Genomic DNA, 18,457 nt, shown 5'->3' on the forward strand with positions numbered 1-18,457 from the left:
TAACCAAAGCATATAATAAAAAGTATGAAATACCATCATAAAATCCACTATTTTCAATAGTGACTCTAAAATAATACAAATCAGAACCATGCTATATAATCTTCATAATCGCTGAAGATGCAGCTGATGTAGGAAGCTGGCAGGTTTTATGGTTTACATGTGAAATTTCCCTCACAAGCTCCTGCTTGAACACTTGGCTCCTATTGGTGGTGCTAGTTTGGAAGGCGGCGCCAGTTGAAGAAGGTGGCAGGCAGCATTCTAGCCTGACTTGTTTCTTGCCATCTCTGCTTCCTAGTCTATGGACATGTGCTGACTTCTCCAAGGCTACAGGTCTAGAAATGCATCTTTCCTAACAGCAGGAACTCATAAGCCTGAGCTCGGGTAAGCAACCAAGCTCCTTCTCTAGCTAGGAGAGAAGTGCTTTCTTAAAAGACAGCAGAGAGAAGTTAGAGTTATGGGCCATTAGCATAGTTGTCAGCTAGGGAGCAGACAGTGTCGGGAGCAGTAGCCGGTGCTTCCCTGTCAATGAGCACCGAACAAGCTGGCTTTCTCTCTAGAGGCAAAAAGAGGTAAATTCTTTTCTTACTAAGTAAGAAATACATTAATCTCGTATGTCCTCCTCTAGTTTGGTGAAGCCACATAATGCTTTCACATTTGAAATAAAACAGGACAATTATTAGGAACGACACTGTAATAATTACACCAAACAGTCCCCAGCTGTGCATCTTCTGCTCCAAGAAAGAATGTGGCGGAAGGAAGTCTTCAAGGCAGAGACTGAGCTGGGCTCAGCCTCACCATACCAACGTGGCATTATCGAGCTTGTCTTCAGATTTTTACTCCTCACTCAACTACCTAATGCCTAGGAACCTAGGTCCTATGTACCAAGTCCCAAGGATGAAAATTGTCCTTTTCATCTTTAAAATGCATCTGCTCTCAACCACCATGGTTGTCATTTCTTTGGGTGCCAACACATGCCAGGAACTGTGCTTCGCAGTTTAAATTCATCCCTCATTTGGATTTTTATGAAAGGCCAAGGCATAGGTCATAGTCCTACTCTACGAATTGGAGAGATTAAATGAGTCCTTAGCTTGATGAGTCAGTAGATATTCAGTTCTCCCCTGACTTCAAAATGTACTCTCTACCATTCTTCTGCACTGACCTGCACAAGAGAAATCCCAAGGTTTTACGCTACAAAATAAAAACTAGTTGGGAAAAGTTTTTGCTTTGTGCTAAACAAAGTATCTTCAAGTTTGAAAAACATTAGAGCTGAAAGGTACCTCAGAAAGAATTCCTGCCACTTTTTGAGATGACTTATGTCATAATGGATGTGACAATAAATAAATATCCAATGTTGTCTTTTTTTCTCTGCTTGCATTCTCTGCTTATGACACATTTGAAAAATTGACTACTCCTAAACAGCATAGAAGTCTCTGCCCCCATGGCCTCAAGTTACAATCAGAAGACCAAAATTAAATTTTAAGTTAAAGAAAATGGTTCAATGTATTTTGTTTTATGCCAAGAACCTGAGACTAGATAGATCATGAGCCTAAGGGAAAACCTAATGCTATTATTCTGTTAAAGGAACACAGCAATCAAATGACTCCTAACAACACACTGCGATGCTCACAGATCAGTGTCTTCCTCAACCCAGGCCAGAAAAGCTTCTTCTTGCAGTGGGAACGGACACAGAGACCTACATCTGTACAATGCACACAAAGTAGGAGACTTTGGAGCCCTCATGACTGAAGAATCTTTACCACCCTCCCTCAGGACTCGGGGACCTATGTGAAGAGGAGGCAGAAAAATCACAGGAGCCAGAGGTAGGGATGACTCCAAGGAAACAGATCCAACAGGACTGATGCCATATACAGAGACTGGGGCAGCACCCACAAGGCCTTCACAGGTTCATGCCAGATGGGATCCCAGCACTGAGAGGGGGGAAATGTACATGTATAGAGAAATTTTCATCTGGCAACATGGTTGCTCTGACAAGGAATCACATCCAAAGACCTAGTCTGTGTCATCCAGCTCAAATGCAGACAGGTCACATGCCTTTAATCCCTCTGGTTGGAATCATTCAGTACACACTCAATTGTCTAATTGAGAGGCAGACAAACTGATGAATCAGGGAAACATTTGACAGAATGAATCAGAGATAGAATACACTAAACTCTCAGAAGAAAAGCTATTTAAGAGCAGCAGAGGGAGAGAGAAAGTTCAGTTGTCAGTGAGTTGGGAGTTGAGTCAGTTGGGAGTCAGTGTAATGAGTACAGTGGAGTCGAGTTTGTTCATTTGTGAGTTCATGGACTTCAGTGAAGGTCAGCAGAGGCAGTTAAAGCCAGAAAATAAGGAGTCAGAAGCCAGAATTGCTCCTGTCTAAAAGAATTGCAGGAATGAAAATGGAGAAGAGACTGAGGGGAAAAGCAGTCCAGTGACTGGCCCAACTTGGGGTCCATCTCAAGGGAAGGCTTCAAGGCCTGGCAATATTACTGATGCTATGGTCTGCTTACAGACAGGAGCCTAGCATGGCTGTCCTCTGAGAGACCCAACAAGCAGCAGACTGAGACAGATGCAGATATTCACACATAACCAATGAACTGAAGCTGGAGACCCCTGTGGTTGAATTAGGGTAAGGCTGGAACAAGCTAAGGAGGAGGGTGACCCCATAGGAAGACCAGCAGTCTCAACTAACCTGGCCTCTGAGATCTCTCAGACACTGAGCCACCAACCAGGCAGCATACATGAGCTGGTCCAAGACACCTGACACATGTACATCAGAGGACAGCCTAGCCTCAGTGGGAGAAGATGTGCCTAACTTTTGAGAGACTTGAGGCCCCAGGGAGTGGGGAGGCCTGGTGGTAGGGTGTGTGGGGCATCCTCTTGGAGGCAGGGAGATGAAACTGTGGGAGAGTGGACCAGGAAGTAGGGAAAGGGTTGGATTGTAAAAAACACAAAAGTAATCATAATAAAAAGGGAGTTAGAAGATTAGAACAGATTGCCAGAATTAGTTTGAGGTCAAACAAAGGAAGTCAGTGAGAAGCTGAGAAGCTAGTTTGAATCAGTCAGCTTGGAGAGGAGTTTGAGCCAGAAGAGCTGAGTTGAATCAGCCAGCCAGAGTTCAGAAAGAACTAGAAAGGGTGAGCTTATTCAGTAGTTAACTTTCTAGTCAATCAGGTGAATAAAAGTTACTTTTACAGACATCTCTAGTGAAGAAGATGGGGGTCCCATCTCTAGTGAAGAAAGTATTTTCAAGTGAAACCTGCTAGCAAAGGAAAAAACCCTTCATTTTCTCCAATGGAATGCCACTGGTATAACCAGCCAACATAAAATAAACTCCATGTTTTGCTGTTGTTGGTTTTATGGACTATTTATTTGTTTTGGCAATTTTTTGTCTTTTTGGTTTTTTCCTCGTGTTTTCTGAGTTTTTGCTTTTGGCAGATCGAGGTGGGTGGGGTAAAGGGGAGGAGAGAAAGAGAGGGAGAAAGAGAGAGATGGGGAAGGTCTGGGAAGAACTGGTGGAAGGGAAACATAATAAAAATGTATTGTTTGAAAAAGAATTTTAATTTTAAGAAGTGCCTAGGGTTCAAAATATTCACAATAAAAGCATAGTTACAATAACAGGGCAATTTCTATCACCATCCACACATGCACAGCAATCATACATAATCAGTATTTCTGGTTTGTTGACTACTGAACATAAAACTTGGAGAAGACAGCATTTGCTTCCTAGTTCTGGTCTAGTTACATCCCCATTGCTCTAATTTGAATGTCCCCATAGCTGTCTGAGACCTTGGGAGCAGAGAGGTAGGCCTGGCATCTACTACAGGTTAAGATTAAATTATTCTGCTGGGAACTGTATGATGTGGTAGTAGCTTACATTCTTCATTCATAAGCTCACTCAACAAATGTGAGAAACTAAGCAGTAGGCATTTTGCCAAAATAAACACAATAGAGATTCTTTACACCTTCAGTTTATAATCTTCAACTGGTAAGTAAGCAAGCTATAAATATAGTTATAGATACTATAAATGAACTAATAGCTTATGTAAGAAAGGACTCTAAAGGATGAGACTAGACCAGCCATGCAGCAGATGGAGAGAGCTCTGGCAGTGGTGAAGCTGGGATGAAGGAGAAGGGAGCTCAGTAGATGTTAAATGCATAGGGCGAGGTGGTAGCCGGGTCATTAGCTGTGGGTCCTGTGGGTCAAATAAAACAAGAAGGACAAGAAAAAGTGTTACTGGTTGAAATCAAATAAATTATATCTTTAAAGAATATTTTTCTAGAGACTGAGTAGTGACTAGAAGGGAGGTGAAAGACGCATGGCTCCTGAACCAGGCATAATTCTCTGAATTTTAACAGAATTAAATTTCTCATTTTCATTGTGTTTGTGCTACTACAATCCACCATCCTAGAATAAACATCCTGCACCCATGTTCATTCCTGGACTGTCTAGTATGTGGAACTGTGAGGAGGGAGATGTCTCATTATCAGCCCCCAGTTTTATGCTTCTTGTTATAGTAGGACAAAGTGTTAGCATGGTCTAACCCTTATTTGCAGCAATGCAATATTCTGAGAACATGTCTAACATTTGAGGAGACTAGAGCTTTTGCTGAACATCACAGCACCAGAGTTAATTATACACCTTGAAGTCACCTAAGACTCTCCTACTGTGCAATCAAAATGTTTGTTTAACCAGTCTTTAAGAGAACAATCTGACAATCAACTTTACTTCCTTGGATTTTCCATGCAATTAACTTTTATGGCCTAAGATAATGCATGGTTGCCATCTTAAGTCACTACTTTTCCATGCTCCTGACCCAGAATAATACACGTGTATCATTTGCTGAAAGCACCAAATACAGAAGGTGAAAGCAGTTTCCTAAGATCTAACATAAAGTTTGAAAGCATCTACTTATGGATATTGGTTGAGAAATAATGATATCTTTTATCATGGTCAGTTGGAGCCAGTGATGTAATCCCTCATAAAACTTGTTAAAGATTTTTGTAAAGTATCTCATCCTCCCATGTGATGCTTTCTATGCTAGTCAGTGAAACAGATAAAAAACCTTTGTTAGAGCAGATACACAGCATATGCGCGTGAGCACACACACACTCACACTCACACACACACACACACACACACACACACACACACACACACACACCATAGACATCACTCACACATAGACACAACAGTCATACATATATACATAGGGACAGAAACACAGAGATGCAGGGACAAGCAGATTCTTAAGACAGCTTTCAGGTAGGCATAGATTTGGGCGCATACAAAGCAGTCAGAGGACAGAAGACACAGGGAGCACGACATGGAGGATTCCCATCTGGACTCCCTAGCTACGTGTCTCCAAGTGGAAGTGATTTTACTTCTTTCCTTTTAATGACACACTGATGCATTATTGGTGGCTTGGAGTTGGTCACTAATGTATATAATCCACATACTTACTAAGCTTAATTTCAGAAAAAAATATATTTTAAATGTTTTTATTTGCTCTGATTACATATTTTTCATAGAAATGTGTTTTTAATTTATAAATGCAATATCTTACCACATAGCTTAGTGTACATATCTTGTCATATACATATAAGGATACTAAATTATAAATATTTTAAGTATTGATCGTGAGTTATAATTTCTTAGTTTAATTATTTATATTTCTTCATTTTAGTTTTTCTTCTATGCTATTGATTTCCTATGTCTGTGTTTTTTGAGTATTTATTTACATTTAAAATGATATCGGGTTATTTTTTTCTGAGCTATGAGTATAGATTTATCTATTAAATAAACCAATGTTTATAATAAATACTTTTTTGACTGGGATTTCTATTGTGTGTACATAGCATATCGATCAATATGAAACAAAGCAATTATAGTGAAGTTCTGAAATGAGAAGAATATGTTGCCTGGTAAAAGAAAAGTAGTGAATTGGTATAAATTGCAATCATATAGATGATACATAGACATTTATAGAAGAAAACCAGGTGGAGGCTGGAAAAAATTCTTGACTTGTTTAGATTTAAAACAACAATCTCTAGAACCAGCCAGGTCCTGACTAGGGACATGAAAACCATAAAAAAGATGTTTTCTTAAGTATTTCCATTTTCTGAGAAACCTGCAACTCCTGACATCACAAATACAAGGATCTGATCTTGACCTCACTCACTTCATATCCTAACTGGGAGGCAATCCTAGACACTCCTGTTTTTAAAAGCTGGTGTGTATCTACAACATTAAAGCTATTATTATTTATAAAGTCAACATAATTAATTCCTAACTATATGGCTTCAAAATTATAATTCATATATACTATTTTTCACATCATATATGGTGTTATTTGTTTTATAGACAGATACTGTTCTTTTCAATAAGCATTGAAATAAGCATATGATATCTACTATATTTTTAGGTTCTAAGGATATAAAGCAGCAAAATCTAGATTATAGTTCATGGTCTATTGTGGGAGAAAAATATTTAAACAAGCACATTATCATTAATTTGGTAAATGCTAGAGCAGAAAGTAAAATGTCATGCAAAGTCAGAGGAGATCACCAAAATACGATCTAAATATGTGGGAGAAGATCTGAGGATAACATGGTCTTCTAAACGATTACACTAGACAAAAGGACACACAGTAAAACAGTATGTCATTTTCCAAAATGTAGACTACTTTGGCATACTTGCTGGAAGTTTGTATAATGGAGCCAGTTGTTTACTAGATTGGAAGTTAGGAAGATAGAGACATGAAAGGCCAGGAGTCAGTGTATCTGAAAAACCTAAGACTTCAAGCAAAATTGAATTGACTAGATGTCACACTTAAAAATGACTCAGAAATCTACATGGTGAAATTATTAGAGTCTGAGAACAGCTACAGAGAGATTATTAAAAAGAAAAATGACAAGGTCTAAAATAAACATAAATGGAGATGGATGTGAATGACACAAAGAAGTTCAAAAGAAATGTGTTCACTGGCAACCTGAGTCTGTATCCAAGGAAAAGCTGAGACTACAACAGCCTCCACCTTAAAACTCAGGTGTCTATGGTGTGTGCTCTTGTGTCTGGGTCTTCAATTCGATTCCATTGATCAACATGTCTTTCTTCATGCCATCTTTGTTTTTATTACTATAACCTTGTAGTGCCACTTGAAACATGGCCGGTGAGGGTCCAAGCAATTCTTTTATTATAAAGTATTGCTTTAGCAATCTTGGGTTTTTGTGTTTTCATATGAAGTTTAATATTATTTTAACATTTTGTAATATTAAATGGTTTTATCAATATTATTATTCAATTTCCATGAAAAATTGTATTGGAATTTTGACTCACATTGAGACTGTAGATTGCTTTTAGTGACTTCACAATATTTATCCTACCAACTATAAACATGAGGAATCTTTGTATATTCTGGTATCTTCTTTAGTTTCTTTCTTTAATGTCTTCAACCTTTTATTATACAGGTTTTTCATTTGCTTGGTTAGAGTTATCCTAACACAGTTTTGAGGCTATTGTAAAAGGTACTGTCTCCCTGATCTCCTTCTCAGTTTGTCACTTTACTACAGAGAGGCCACCAATTTTCATATGCTGCTTCTGTACTTTGTTACTTTGCTGAAAGATCCTTTATCAGCTAGTGGAGTTTCCTGGTGGAGTCTGTAGAGTATTTTACATATATATCATACCATCTAAAAATAAGGATATTCTTATTTAATCATTTCCAAATCTATATTCCCTCGACCACCTACAGTTTTCTTATTGTTCCAGCTAAGACTTCAAGAACTGTATTAGATAGGTATGGAGAGAGTAGGCATCCTTATCTTGTTCCTGATTTTAGTGAAAATGCTTTGTGTTGCCCTCCATTTAGAGTGATATTAGCCATGGGATTTCTGACGATTGCCTTTATTATGTTGAGGCATTTTCTTTGCATCCCTATTCCTCCATAGACTTTTATCATGTAGGGATGTTGGCCTTTGTCCAAGACATAATAAGATGATCTCTTTTTTCCATTCTGTTTATATTGTGTGATACATCTATTTATGTATGTTGAACCATCTGAATCTCTGATATTAAGCCAACTTGGTCATGGAGAATAATCTTTATGCATTCTCAAATTCAGTTTTCAAGTACTTGAGAATTTTTACATCTATGTTCATAAGGGATATTGGTCTTTAATTTTCTTTTTTGTTGATAGGATTTTGAGTGGTTTTGGTATCATTGTAATATTGGCCTTGTAAAAGAGTTAGGAAATATTTCTTCAGTTTCTATTTGTGGAGTAATTTGAAGAGTACTGGCATTATTTCTTCTTTAAGATCTGGTGGTAGAATTATTATTGAATACATCTGGCCATGAGCTTATTTTGGTTGGAAGACTTTACTTCTATTTCACCAGGGATTATGAGTCTGTTTAAACTGTTTATTGTTAACTTTGGCAGGTCATACATATCAAATCTATTTCTTTTATGCTTCCCATATTTTAAAGTATGTCCTTTTGAGTCTCTGAATTTTCTTGGTATCTATTGGTCTTAGTTAGGGTTTCACTGCTGTGAAGAGACACCAAAACCAAGGAAACTGTTATAAAGAACAACATTTAATTGGGGCTGGCTTACAGCTTCAGAGGTTCAGTCCATTATCATCATGGCATGAAGCATGGCAGTGTGCAGGAAGACACAATGCTGGAGAAGGAACTGAGCATCCTCTATCTTGATCCATAGCCAGCAGGAGACTGCCTCCCCTGCACTGGGTGGATCTTGAGCACAGGATCTCAGAGCCCACCCCAACAGTGACACACTTCCTCCAACAAGACCACACCTAGTGCACATCTCCTAACAGTGTCACTTCCCATGGGTGAAGCATATTCAAACCACTACACTGTTGTAACTTCTTTCTTTTCATCTTTAATTTTATTAATTTGGATCTTCTCTCTGTGTCTTGGTAAAGCTGACTAAAGGTCTTTAATCTTGTTGATTTTCTTAAAGAACCAACTCTTAATTTTATTTATTGAGTGTTGTGCTGTTTGTTCCTCTCTCATTGATTTCAGTCCTAGATTCTTTCTTTTTATCTATTCTTTTTGGGTATTAGTTATTTTGTGACACACACACACACACACAAGCCTTGAATGCAGACAAATTAATTTGTCACTGAATTATTAGTCAAATTTGGGACAAGGGAACTAAAGGCAGGGCTATGGATACTGAGCACTGGTAAAGTATTTACCGTGCAAGCATGAGGTTCCAGGTTTGGACTGCATATGTACATAAAATCTGGGCACCATGGCACATATCTGAAATACTAGTGCTGTGTATAAGGTGCAGAGACAGGCAGATTCTAGAGTTTCCCAGGCCAGTTACTCCAGCAGAAATGGTAGCCACCATTTTCACTGAGACCTTGTCTCAACATAATAAAACTAAACCCCAAACAAGCAAGCAAGCAACCAACCAAACCCAATCAAGGAGGAGAGCACAAAAAGAAGAGACCAGATGTTGGCCTCTGGCCTATACATGCTCACTCACTGTTGGGCACAGCCCACCCTCCCAGCATACATCCCCCCATACATGAACATAAATAAATAGAGAAAGAAAGAAACAAGAGAAATAAGAAACAAAACAATGAAAGTTGGAGAATATTCAGCTGTTCTTGAAGTTAACAAAATTCAAATGTAAACAAGCATGCAACATGATCCTACATTAATTTAAACAAAGTCAACTAATAATATTGCCAATGCTCACTGTTGTTGATATTTAGAAATGATATAGTAATACACCACTCCCTTTCACCTAGTGAAATCATTCTGAAAAGAAATTTGGCAGCAAATATAAAGCCATAAAAATTAATATACAATTTTTTTTTTACCTAGCAACTCAACTTTTGGATACAGCCCAAGGATATGATTCAAAAGAAAAATTTAAAAATCTATTTGTATAAAGATATTTATAGTTGCACTACATTACAAGCAAAAACTGGAACCTGGCCAAATATCCAATAGTGGGAGAATCCTTAGGTAGGCTTGGTACATTAATGCAGTGGAATAATTTATTTTTTACTAAGAATGACAATTATGTGAATTATGCAGAAATAAAGGCCATATGAAGCAATGAATAAAGATGCACTGCTCAAAGCGATGGCTCTACCATGACCACATCTATTAACAGTGTGCCTGTGCAGCCCCGAGATTGGGAAGAGCTAGAAGCTGGTAATTTTACAGTGCTTACCATTCTGCTCTGTTGGTTAAGTTTCTGGATGTTTCTTTTTACTTTTATTTCACTTTTTATTTCATACATATTTATTAAGAAAAGTAAATCCTCATTTGGCACATAAACGAAAACATAAATGTTCATCAATATCTTTCCTTGCCCTAAAATACTTCATCTGTCTTTTTTGCTTAGATTTCATGTGTACATATGGAGGAAGTATAATCTACCCTTTGCCACTACAGACCTCCAGACACATGCTTTGTCAGTCAGATTTCCTGTTGCTGTGACAAATACCTTAGAGAAAGAGATTAAAGGAAGAAGGGTTTACTTGGGCTCATGGTTTCAGTCCAAGGTTAGTTGACTCCATTGCTTATATCCTGATATAAAACAGAATACCGCAGTGGCTGGGAAGCAGAGGAAGAGCAAAGGGCCAGGGCAGGCTATATCTCTAAGGACAGCCACCTCCACTGTCCCATGCCCTAAGTCCTCTAGCTAGACCTCACCTCCTCTCTCTAAGGACAGTCACCTCCACTGTCCCATGCCCTAATTCCTCTAGCTAGACCTCACCTCCTCTCTCTAAGGATGGCCACCTCCACTGTCCCATGCCCTAATTCCTCTAGCTAGACTTCACCTCCTCTCTCTAAGGATGGCCACCTCCACTGTCCCATGCCCTAATTCCTCTAGCTAGACCTCACCTCCTCATGGCTCCAGCACTTGCTAAGGCAGGGCTACTATCTGGGAGGCAAGCCTTTCACACCTTAGCACTGTGAGGGGACCTTTCGTATTCAGATAGACAGCAGCACACGCCCTTCTTTTTCACCACTGTATTGCTTCTCAACTCATTCCCAGCACACTAACTTAAAAGCACTAGTGTCTGCATTATGGATACAAACCCAGCACCTTAATTACACTAACTGGTAGCAGATTTTCCTCATAAACATGGCTTTTTAAATCTTTCAATGCAGAACAATATGTTTCTTATCTTTTACTACCATGGGAGAATTGTTCTCTACAGGACAATTCTTCTGGTTTCCATTTCTTCTAACCTTGAAGGATGTCTTCATTGGGCTACATCCCCCTTCTCTTCTCTCTGGATATACCTTAACCTACAAACCTATCTTTACTCTATTTTGTATTAAAGGAAGGAAAGAGTCGTCCTTGATAACACACTCCCTTGCTGTCTTTGGCTGTCTTGGCAGTAAAGGTTGCTCTAAGTATCTTACCCACATCACTGCCTGCTATCTATTACTCTCCACCCTGGACCCTGCAGGCCCCCTTGAGCTTTCACGACCCTGACCTCTCTCAAGGTCATAAACATCTATATGCTGCTAAACCCAGAGGATACTTTTCTCTCATCCCATTAGTTGACAGCTCTCTTTATTTAAAGTCTATTTTCTTCATGTGATACCTTCTTTCCTCCCTTACCAGTTTTCTTACTTCTCTAGATACCGTACTTCTCTAGGTTCCTCAGGCTATTGCCTAAACTGTCTTTTCTTTTTGTATGCTAACTTATCTCCTCTATTACTATGGCTTTAAATCTCGTTTGTGTGCTAAAACCTTTCCAAATGAATGAGTATCTCTAGCATTCAAAATGAATAAATATTTCTAGCACCTAGCAGAGACCCTGATCTTGTTACATCTATAAAATGATACTTTTGACATCTATATTTAGTTTCAGAGGTTGGAAATAAAAGTTGCTGTTCTATTCCCAGGACTAGTTAGAAGATTCCTTCCTTCTCTTTTCAGAAATGACACTGTCCACTTAACCACTATCTGCACCACATCCTTGTATGCATTCCCAGCAAACTCCCACTTTTTACAGAGTTGACTGCCAACAGCCACCACTCACTTCAGGCCCCATTGATGCTCTCTGGATTACTGCAGCGATCTTCTTGTGGAGTGTTCTGTTTTCATTCTAATCTCTTTTCCAGAGTACATACAACATCTTTTTCATACAATAAATAATTTTCTTCTCCAGCTTAAAACATCTTCTGTCATTCTGCATGCAATTAGAAAGAACAGCAAGTCCTTCCTTATGCCCGCAGAGCCTGACTGAACACTCCTCTCCCTTCCTACTCTGCATCGCTCTTCCTACATTGCAGCCAGCCTAGCCACTCTTCATCTACAGGGTCTTTGTACATGTTTTTTTTTTAAATTCTAAAACTATATAAACAAAAGAAACCACGATACTGTTTACTTCTCATGTTGTGGAGTCACGCATCATTCCTTATATTACACTTTTTAAGGGAGTGTTTCCATGATTCCTCTAGTTCAGTTCAGCCACAGCCCTTATGGTCATTAATATAACCATGTAGCGCTTCTTCATATTGTTATGCTTCTGATTAAGGTGTGCCTCTCCTAACTTAGCAAATACCCCGCAAGGGCAATGAGTGCATCTGTTTTGTTTATTATTATTTTTAGTTCCTACCATATTACTCAGAACTTAGTTGTTGCTGAAGAAATCTCTTTAGAATGAATAAATGATTGATATAATCCCATGACATGTGTGTTATATGGGAACACATTAATCAAATCATTAAGGAAAAAGAATACTTTAAGATAATAACGATATATACTTAAAGGATAATGTGATTAGGTTTTCTTAATGATCTGTGAAATATGATAAGTTCACTATGATGGGTCTTTTTTTTGTTGTTTTTGGTTTTTTTTGTTTTTTGTTTTTTTGAGACAGGGTTTCTTTGTATAGTTCTGGCTGTCCTGGAACTCATTCTTAAGACCAGGCTGGCCTTGAACTCAGAAATCCCCCTGCCTCTATTATACACTACATATAACAGGAAAAATGAGGTCCTACTCCTCACCACACACATGCAGAGAGCAATGTGTGAGAGTTCAGTGAGAGTCTGTGGCAGGAAGCCCCTAGTGAGAAGGGACTAAGGCCATGGCATTTTCAACAGAGAGGAAGCAAGTTGCTACTGAGCAAGGAAGGGCAAAAGGGAAAGAAGAGCAGGTTAAGAAAGGCAGTTTACATAAAAATTCAGTGGCGTAGAGAGAAAAATGGCTAATGTTGAACTCTGCCTTGCTGGTGCTGTCACCATATAAATCCCTGTGCCTCCCCAGGGATTCAGAAAGGTCTGCTGTGTTCACAAGCTCAAACGAAGAGGAAGTGATCAGAAAACAAATGAGTCCCATGAGCCATCGAGAGACATAGCCATTCAGGAGACACCATTTTTCTTTTTTTTTTCACCTCTGTTTATGCTTGTGTGACATTTATGTAGTTGCTTGATCTACACACTTCATTGGAAACTCTCATTCAAACTGAACTGTAAAGATGGCTATTCTTATTCTGCACTCTGAGTAAATGCTACACATAATATAGGAATCTCCCAACCTCATTGTTCTTATTCCTGTTTTATTTAAATTTTGACTTTGAGCCTTGATTTAACACACGCACACACACATACACACACACACACACACACACACACACACACACACACACACACTAAAGCCTTCTTCGTTCTACTGTGGCTCTCTTTAATCTAATTGTTTTATTTACTGCAAACATGCCTTCCAACCCTGTGTAGCTAGAGCCAATCTGTGTGCACATATCCATTATTCAGCTTGAAGCTGGCCCACTGCCAAAGCCAAGTTAGAAAACACCTAACATGCTTTGCACCAATGCCCAAAAGATGTTGGTTAGATCAGTTGAAATTAAGCAAGTGATAATATTTCTGCAGGATGTCTGCTACTGAAGCATTAGTTCAGTTCTCCTTTAACTTGTAAATATGTTGAATGTTTTTCAACCTTTTCAAAATATAAAATGATTCAATAAAATCCTATACTAAATGATACTTTTACAAATAATGCATCCTGTTCAAGTAACCCAGAGTCTAAGATACGCCCCCCTTTCTCCCAACTCTAGAAGCCCTCAATGAGTTCTACTGTTTGTTAAAGAATTCCTGTTTAGAAGTAAACTGCAATGAGAAAGCGTTTCCTTTCTTCTTCTTTTTTAAAACTGTTTTCAAATATACGTTTATTCCTTTCCCATCTTCTTATTTGTTTATTTATTTATTTATTTATTTTTATTAGATGTTTTCTTATTTACAATATCTCCTTTCCCAGGTTCCCCTCCCCCCCCCAAAAAAAAGAAAGAAAGAAAGAAAAAGAAAATAAAATAATAAAATAAAATAAAATAAAAAAAAACCCAAAACTAAAACAATCCCCTGTTCCCTCTCCTCTCCCCCTGCTCACCATCCCATCCCCTCCTGCTTACTGGTCCTGGCATTCCCCTACACTGGGGCATAGAACCTTCACAGGGCCTAGGTCCTCTCCTCCCACTGATGACCGGCTTGGCCATCCTCTGCTATACACATGCTGCTGGAGCCATGAGTCCCATCTCACCATAAACACCAGTCAGAATGGCTAGGATAAAAAACTCAGGTGACAGCAGATGCTGGCAAGGTTGTGGAGAAAGACAGGAACAATCCTTCATTGCTGGTGGAATTGCAAGCTGGTATAACCACTCTGGAAATCAGTTTGGTGGTTCCTTCGGAAATTGGACATAGTACTACCAAAGGACCCAGCTATACCACTCCTGGGCATATACCCAGAAGATGCTCCAACATATAATAAGGACATATGCTCCACTATGTTCATAGCAGCCTTATTTATAATAGCCAGAAACTGGAAACAACCCAGATGTCCCTCAACAGAGGAATGGATATAGAAAATGTGGTACATCTATACAATGGAGTACTACTCATTTAAACATTATTTAAACAGCTATTAAAAACAATGAAGTTATGAAATTCTTGAGGAAATGGATGGACCTGGAGAATATCATCCTGAGTGAGGTAACTCAATCACAAAAGAACACACATGGTTTGCATTCTCTGATAAGTGGATATTAGCCTAGAAGATTGGAATACACAAAGTACAAACCACAAACTACAAGAAACTCAAGAAGAAGGAAGACCAAAATGTGGATACTTCATTCCTTCTTAAAAGGGGGAACAAAATACCCATGGAAGGAGTTGTAGAGACTAACTATGGAGCAGAGACTAACGGAAGGACAATTCAGAGACTGCTCCACCTGGGAATCCTTCCCATATTCAATCATCAAATCTAGACACTATTGTGGATGCCAACAAGTGCTGGATGACAGGAGCCTGATATAGCTGTCTCCTGAGAGGCTCTTACAGTGCCCGACTAATACAGAAGTAGAGGCTCACAGCCATCCATTGAACTGAGTACAGGGTCCCCAATGAAGGCGCTAGAGAAAGGACCCAAAGAGCTGAAGGGTTTGCAGCCCCTTAGGACCAACAACAATATGAACTAACTAGTACCCTCAGAGCTCCCAGGGACTTTCCTATCTTCTTAATCCTGAAAATAACCAGAAAAACACAAATACTTCATCCCATTATATTTCACAAGCAATGTGTAAGACAGCTAAGGAATCTGGCCTACCCATCGAGGAGTGCAATGACGTTCTTCCTGGGCCGTCCAATATTGGGGCCATACAGGCTGGCTCTGGAGTAAATCCGGATGGGCTGTAGCAGGCTCTTCAGCTGGATGTAGTCCTTTCCCAACTGACTACCATTCACTGCCCGGCCACGGATGCTCCGGTAGTTATTTGGCTCTAAATTAAAAACAGACATGTAAGTTAGAACGGAGAGGAGCAAGGTTCTGCCAGCCCTTTTCTTACTAGCATGAATAAAATAACAAAAGGAGGATATGAGTTACCTTAAGGAACACAGAAACAGTCAAGTTAGTAATGCCAACTTGCTGATCCATTCATTTCCAAACCTATCTTCATAAAACATCACCTGATTCACAAAGGAGACCATATTTATCTTCAAATGACACTTTGTAATGAATAGTATACTTTGCAGAATATAGTCTCCCAACAACTGCTGTGTTTGTAACACAAAGGGAAAGGGCCTTCAGATCCACAGACACAGGGAAATATGCTATGTGGTGATACACACAAACCCCAGAGAGAGGCTCCATGCTAAGGAACGCTGGCAGTTCCCAGAAGCGGAGAGGAATGGAATAGATCTTCCTTCAGAGCTTCCAGCAGAAACTAACCACACTGATGTTTTGATTTCAGATTTCTGGCTTCATAAACAGTAAGAGAATCTTTTTTTTTTCTTTCATTTTAAGCCATAGTAATTTGTTATTGCAAAGCCTAGGAAACTAATACAAAGGGTAAGAAGGGTTATCTTCATAAATATGATTATTGCACTGAAAATTAAGAGAAACATCCTTGATGTCCATTGGTACCAAAGTAGCTGAGAGAAATAATTTTGAGCAAAACTGCTTTACCTAGGTTTTTACTGGAAGGAATATGAAAAGCCCTGGTATAAAAAGCAGCGGCTCTTTAGAGTTAGAGGAAGCTGACTAGAGACCCCCAAGCCATTATCTCAGACAGTTTGAAGCTGTGACTAGTAGGGACAGGACATAGAGCATTAGGCTCACATGAAATTTTAAGAAAAATATGGGGGAAAGAAGACAGTCACTGTGAAAATAATCTCCCTTATATACCTTTTAATCCTGGAAGCTGCATATATTTAGAAGTAACTTTGGAGACCTTTAGTTGTCTATATACTCGCACATGAATATGTACCCTAGCATTGTCATAGGGAAGACCAAGAAGGCATGATACTACCCAAGTACTTACTGTATTCCCTTCATCAGCATATCTACTGGCCTGGCCTTACTGTCAAGTTAAGAAGCACAATCTAATCTGTTATTGGCTTATCATTAAGTTATATCAATGTGAAGGAAACCCCAAGATAACTGACCTTAAAATATCTTTGAAGGATTAATTTAAAAATATTTAACATGTGTTGGTGCTTTGCTGCACGTATGTCTATGTACTATGTGCATACACTGCCCTCAGAGGCCAGAAGAGGGTGTCAGACACCCTTGGAAGTGGTGTTACACATAGTTATGAATCACTCTGTGGGTGCTAGGAGTTGGACTTGGGTTCTCTGTTAGAATAGACAGTACATTTAACTACTGAGTCATCTCTCCAGCTTCCAAGGATTGACTATTTTAATTGGAGATGTCAGTAACTACTTGATGTAAGAGTGATAGACTAGAGCATTAATCCTGGTGACTAAAAAGCCAAACGAAATAAACTCAGCCTCTGGGATGGACAACTAAGAATTCTGTGCTCCTCTAACACAGCACCTAAAATGTACTACTTTCAACAAGAAAATCATGAGCTATGAAAGGAAAATTGGAAAGTGTTACCATATTCAAGACAGGAAAAGAACAGTCAATATAAACTGTCTCTTTGAAGTCTTAAACATTAGATTACTTGGCACCTAAGAACTTCAAAATTATAAATATGTTAAGAGAGCTAAAAAGAATAAAAGAATTAATGGTAAATGTGTTACTGACTTATTGAATTAGGAGATAATTTTTAAAAACCCATAAGAAACAATATGGGAACTCTGAAATGACTTATCACATGGAGAAAAACAAAAAGAATATATATCGGCAGTGTTAGAGGGAAGAAGAGAAAGGAATGAAGTATTCAAAATTCTATGAGATACTACACTGTGTTAGTCTAGAGTTCAGGAATGCTTGAAATGGATGGTGATGAGTCAAAGCATCACAAGGTTTATGTGACCACACACACACACACACACACACACACACACACACACACACACACATGTATATACGTACAATCAGTTGCTGATAATAATAAAGAGGTTAATTTTAGGGACTGTGATTAAGAGCACTGGTTATCTGCTCTTGCAGACATAGGATTTGAATTTGGTCCCTAATACCCACATAGCAGTTGACATCTATCTTTAACAGTTACAGGATATCTCATGCCCTCTTCCAGCCTCTTTGCACATATATATGCCAGAAAATATTCACACACATAAAATAAATATATCTTTTTTAAGAAAGATAACTTTAATACTTTGGTACACAAAAGGTTTACCAGTTATTAAAGATAAAAGCTAAATTACATACTAAAGAGATATATGGATATTTTCATCTTCATAAAGAATTAAACCTTGTGGGCTGGAGAGATGGCTCAGAGGTTAAGAGCACTGGCTGCTCTTTAAGAGGACCAGGGTTCAATCCCAGAACCACAGGATTGTTAACTCCAGTCCCGGGAAACATGATACCCTTTCTGGCTCCATGGGCATTATACGTACATGGTACATTGACATACATGCTGGTAGAGCACCCACACACATAAACATACATACAGACAAATTTTAAATCATGGGTGCATGTTTTATCCTAAAGAGTATAAGTATCTTCAATGTTTT

General features: G+C 38.7%; 1 protein-coding gene across 2 annotated transcripts in view; it reads right to left on the reverse strand.

The window, feature by feature from the left end:
* The window catches only part of Hpse2 (heparanase 2 (inactive)), a 601,951-nt gene that overhangs the window by 198,064 nt on the left and 385,430 nt on the right, over positions 1–18,457 (reverse strand). For both annotated transcript variants that reach the window (XM_031390380.1, XM_031390379.1), the window contains one exon: positions 15,624–15,795. In XM_031390380.1, the coding sequence (XP_031246240.1) occupies positions 15,624–15,795 (172 nt within the window). The remainder of the gene's footprint in view (positions 1–15,623; positions 15,796–18,457) is intronic.

Source organism: Mastomys coucha, unplaced genomic scaffold, assembly GCF_008632895.1.
Source record: "Mastomys coucha isolate ucsf_1 unplaced genomic scaffold, UCSF_Mcou_1 pScaffold21, whole genome shotgun sequence".
Taxonomy (NCBI): Eukaryota; Metazoa; Chordata; class Mammalia; order Rodentia; family Muridae; genus Mastomys; species Mastomys coucha.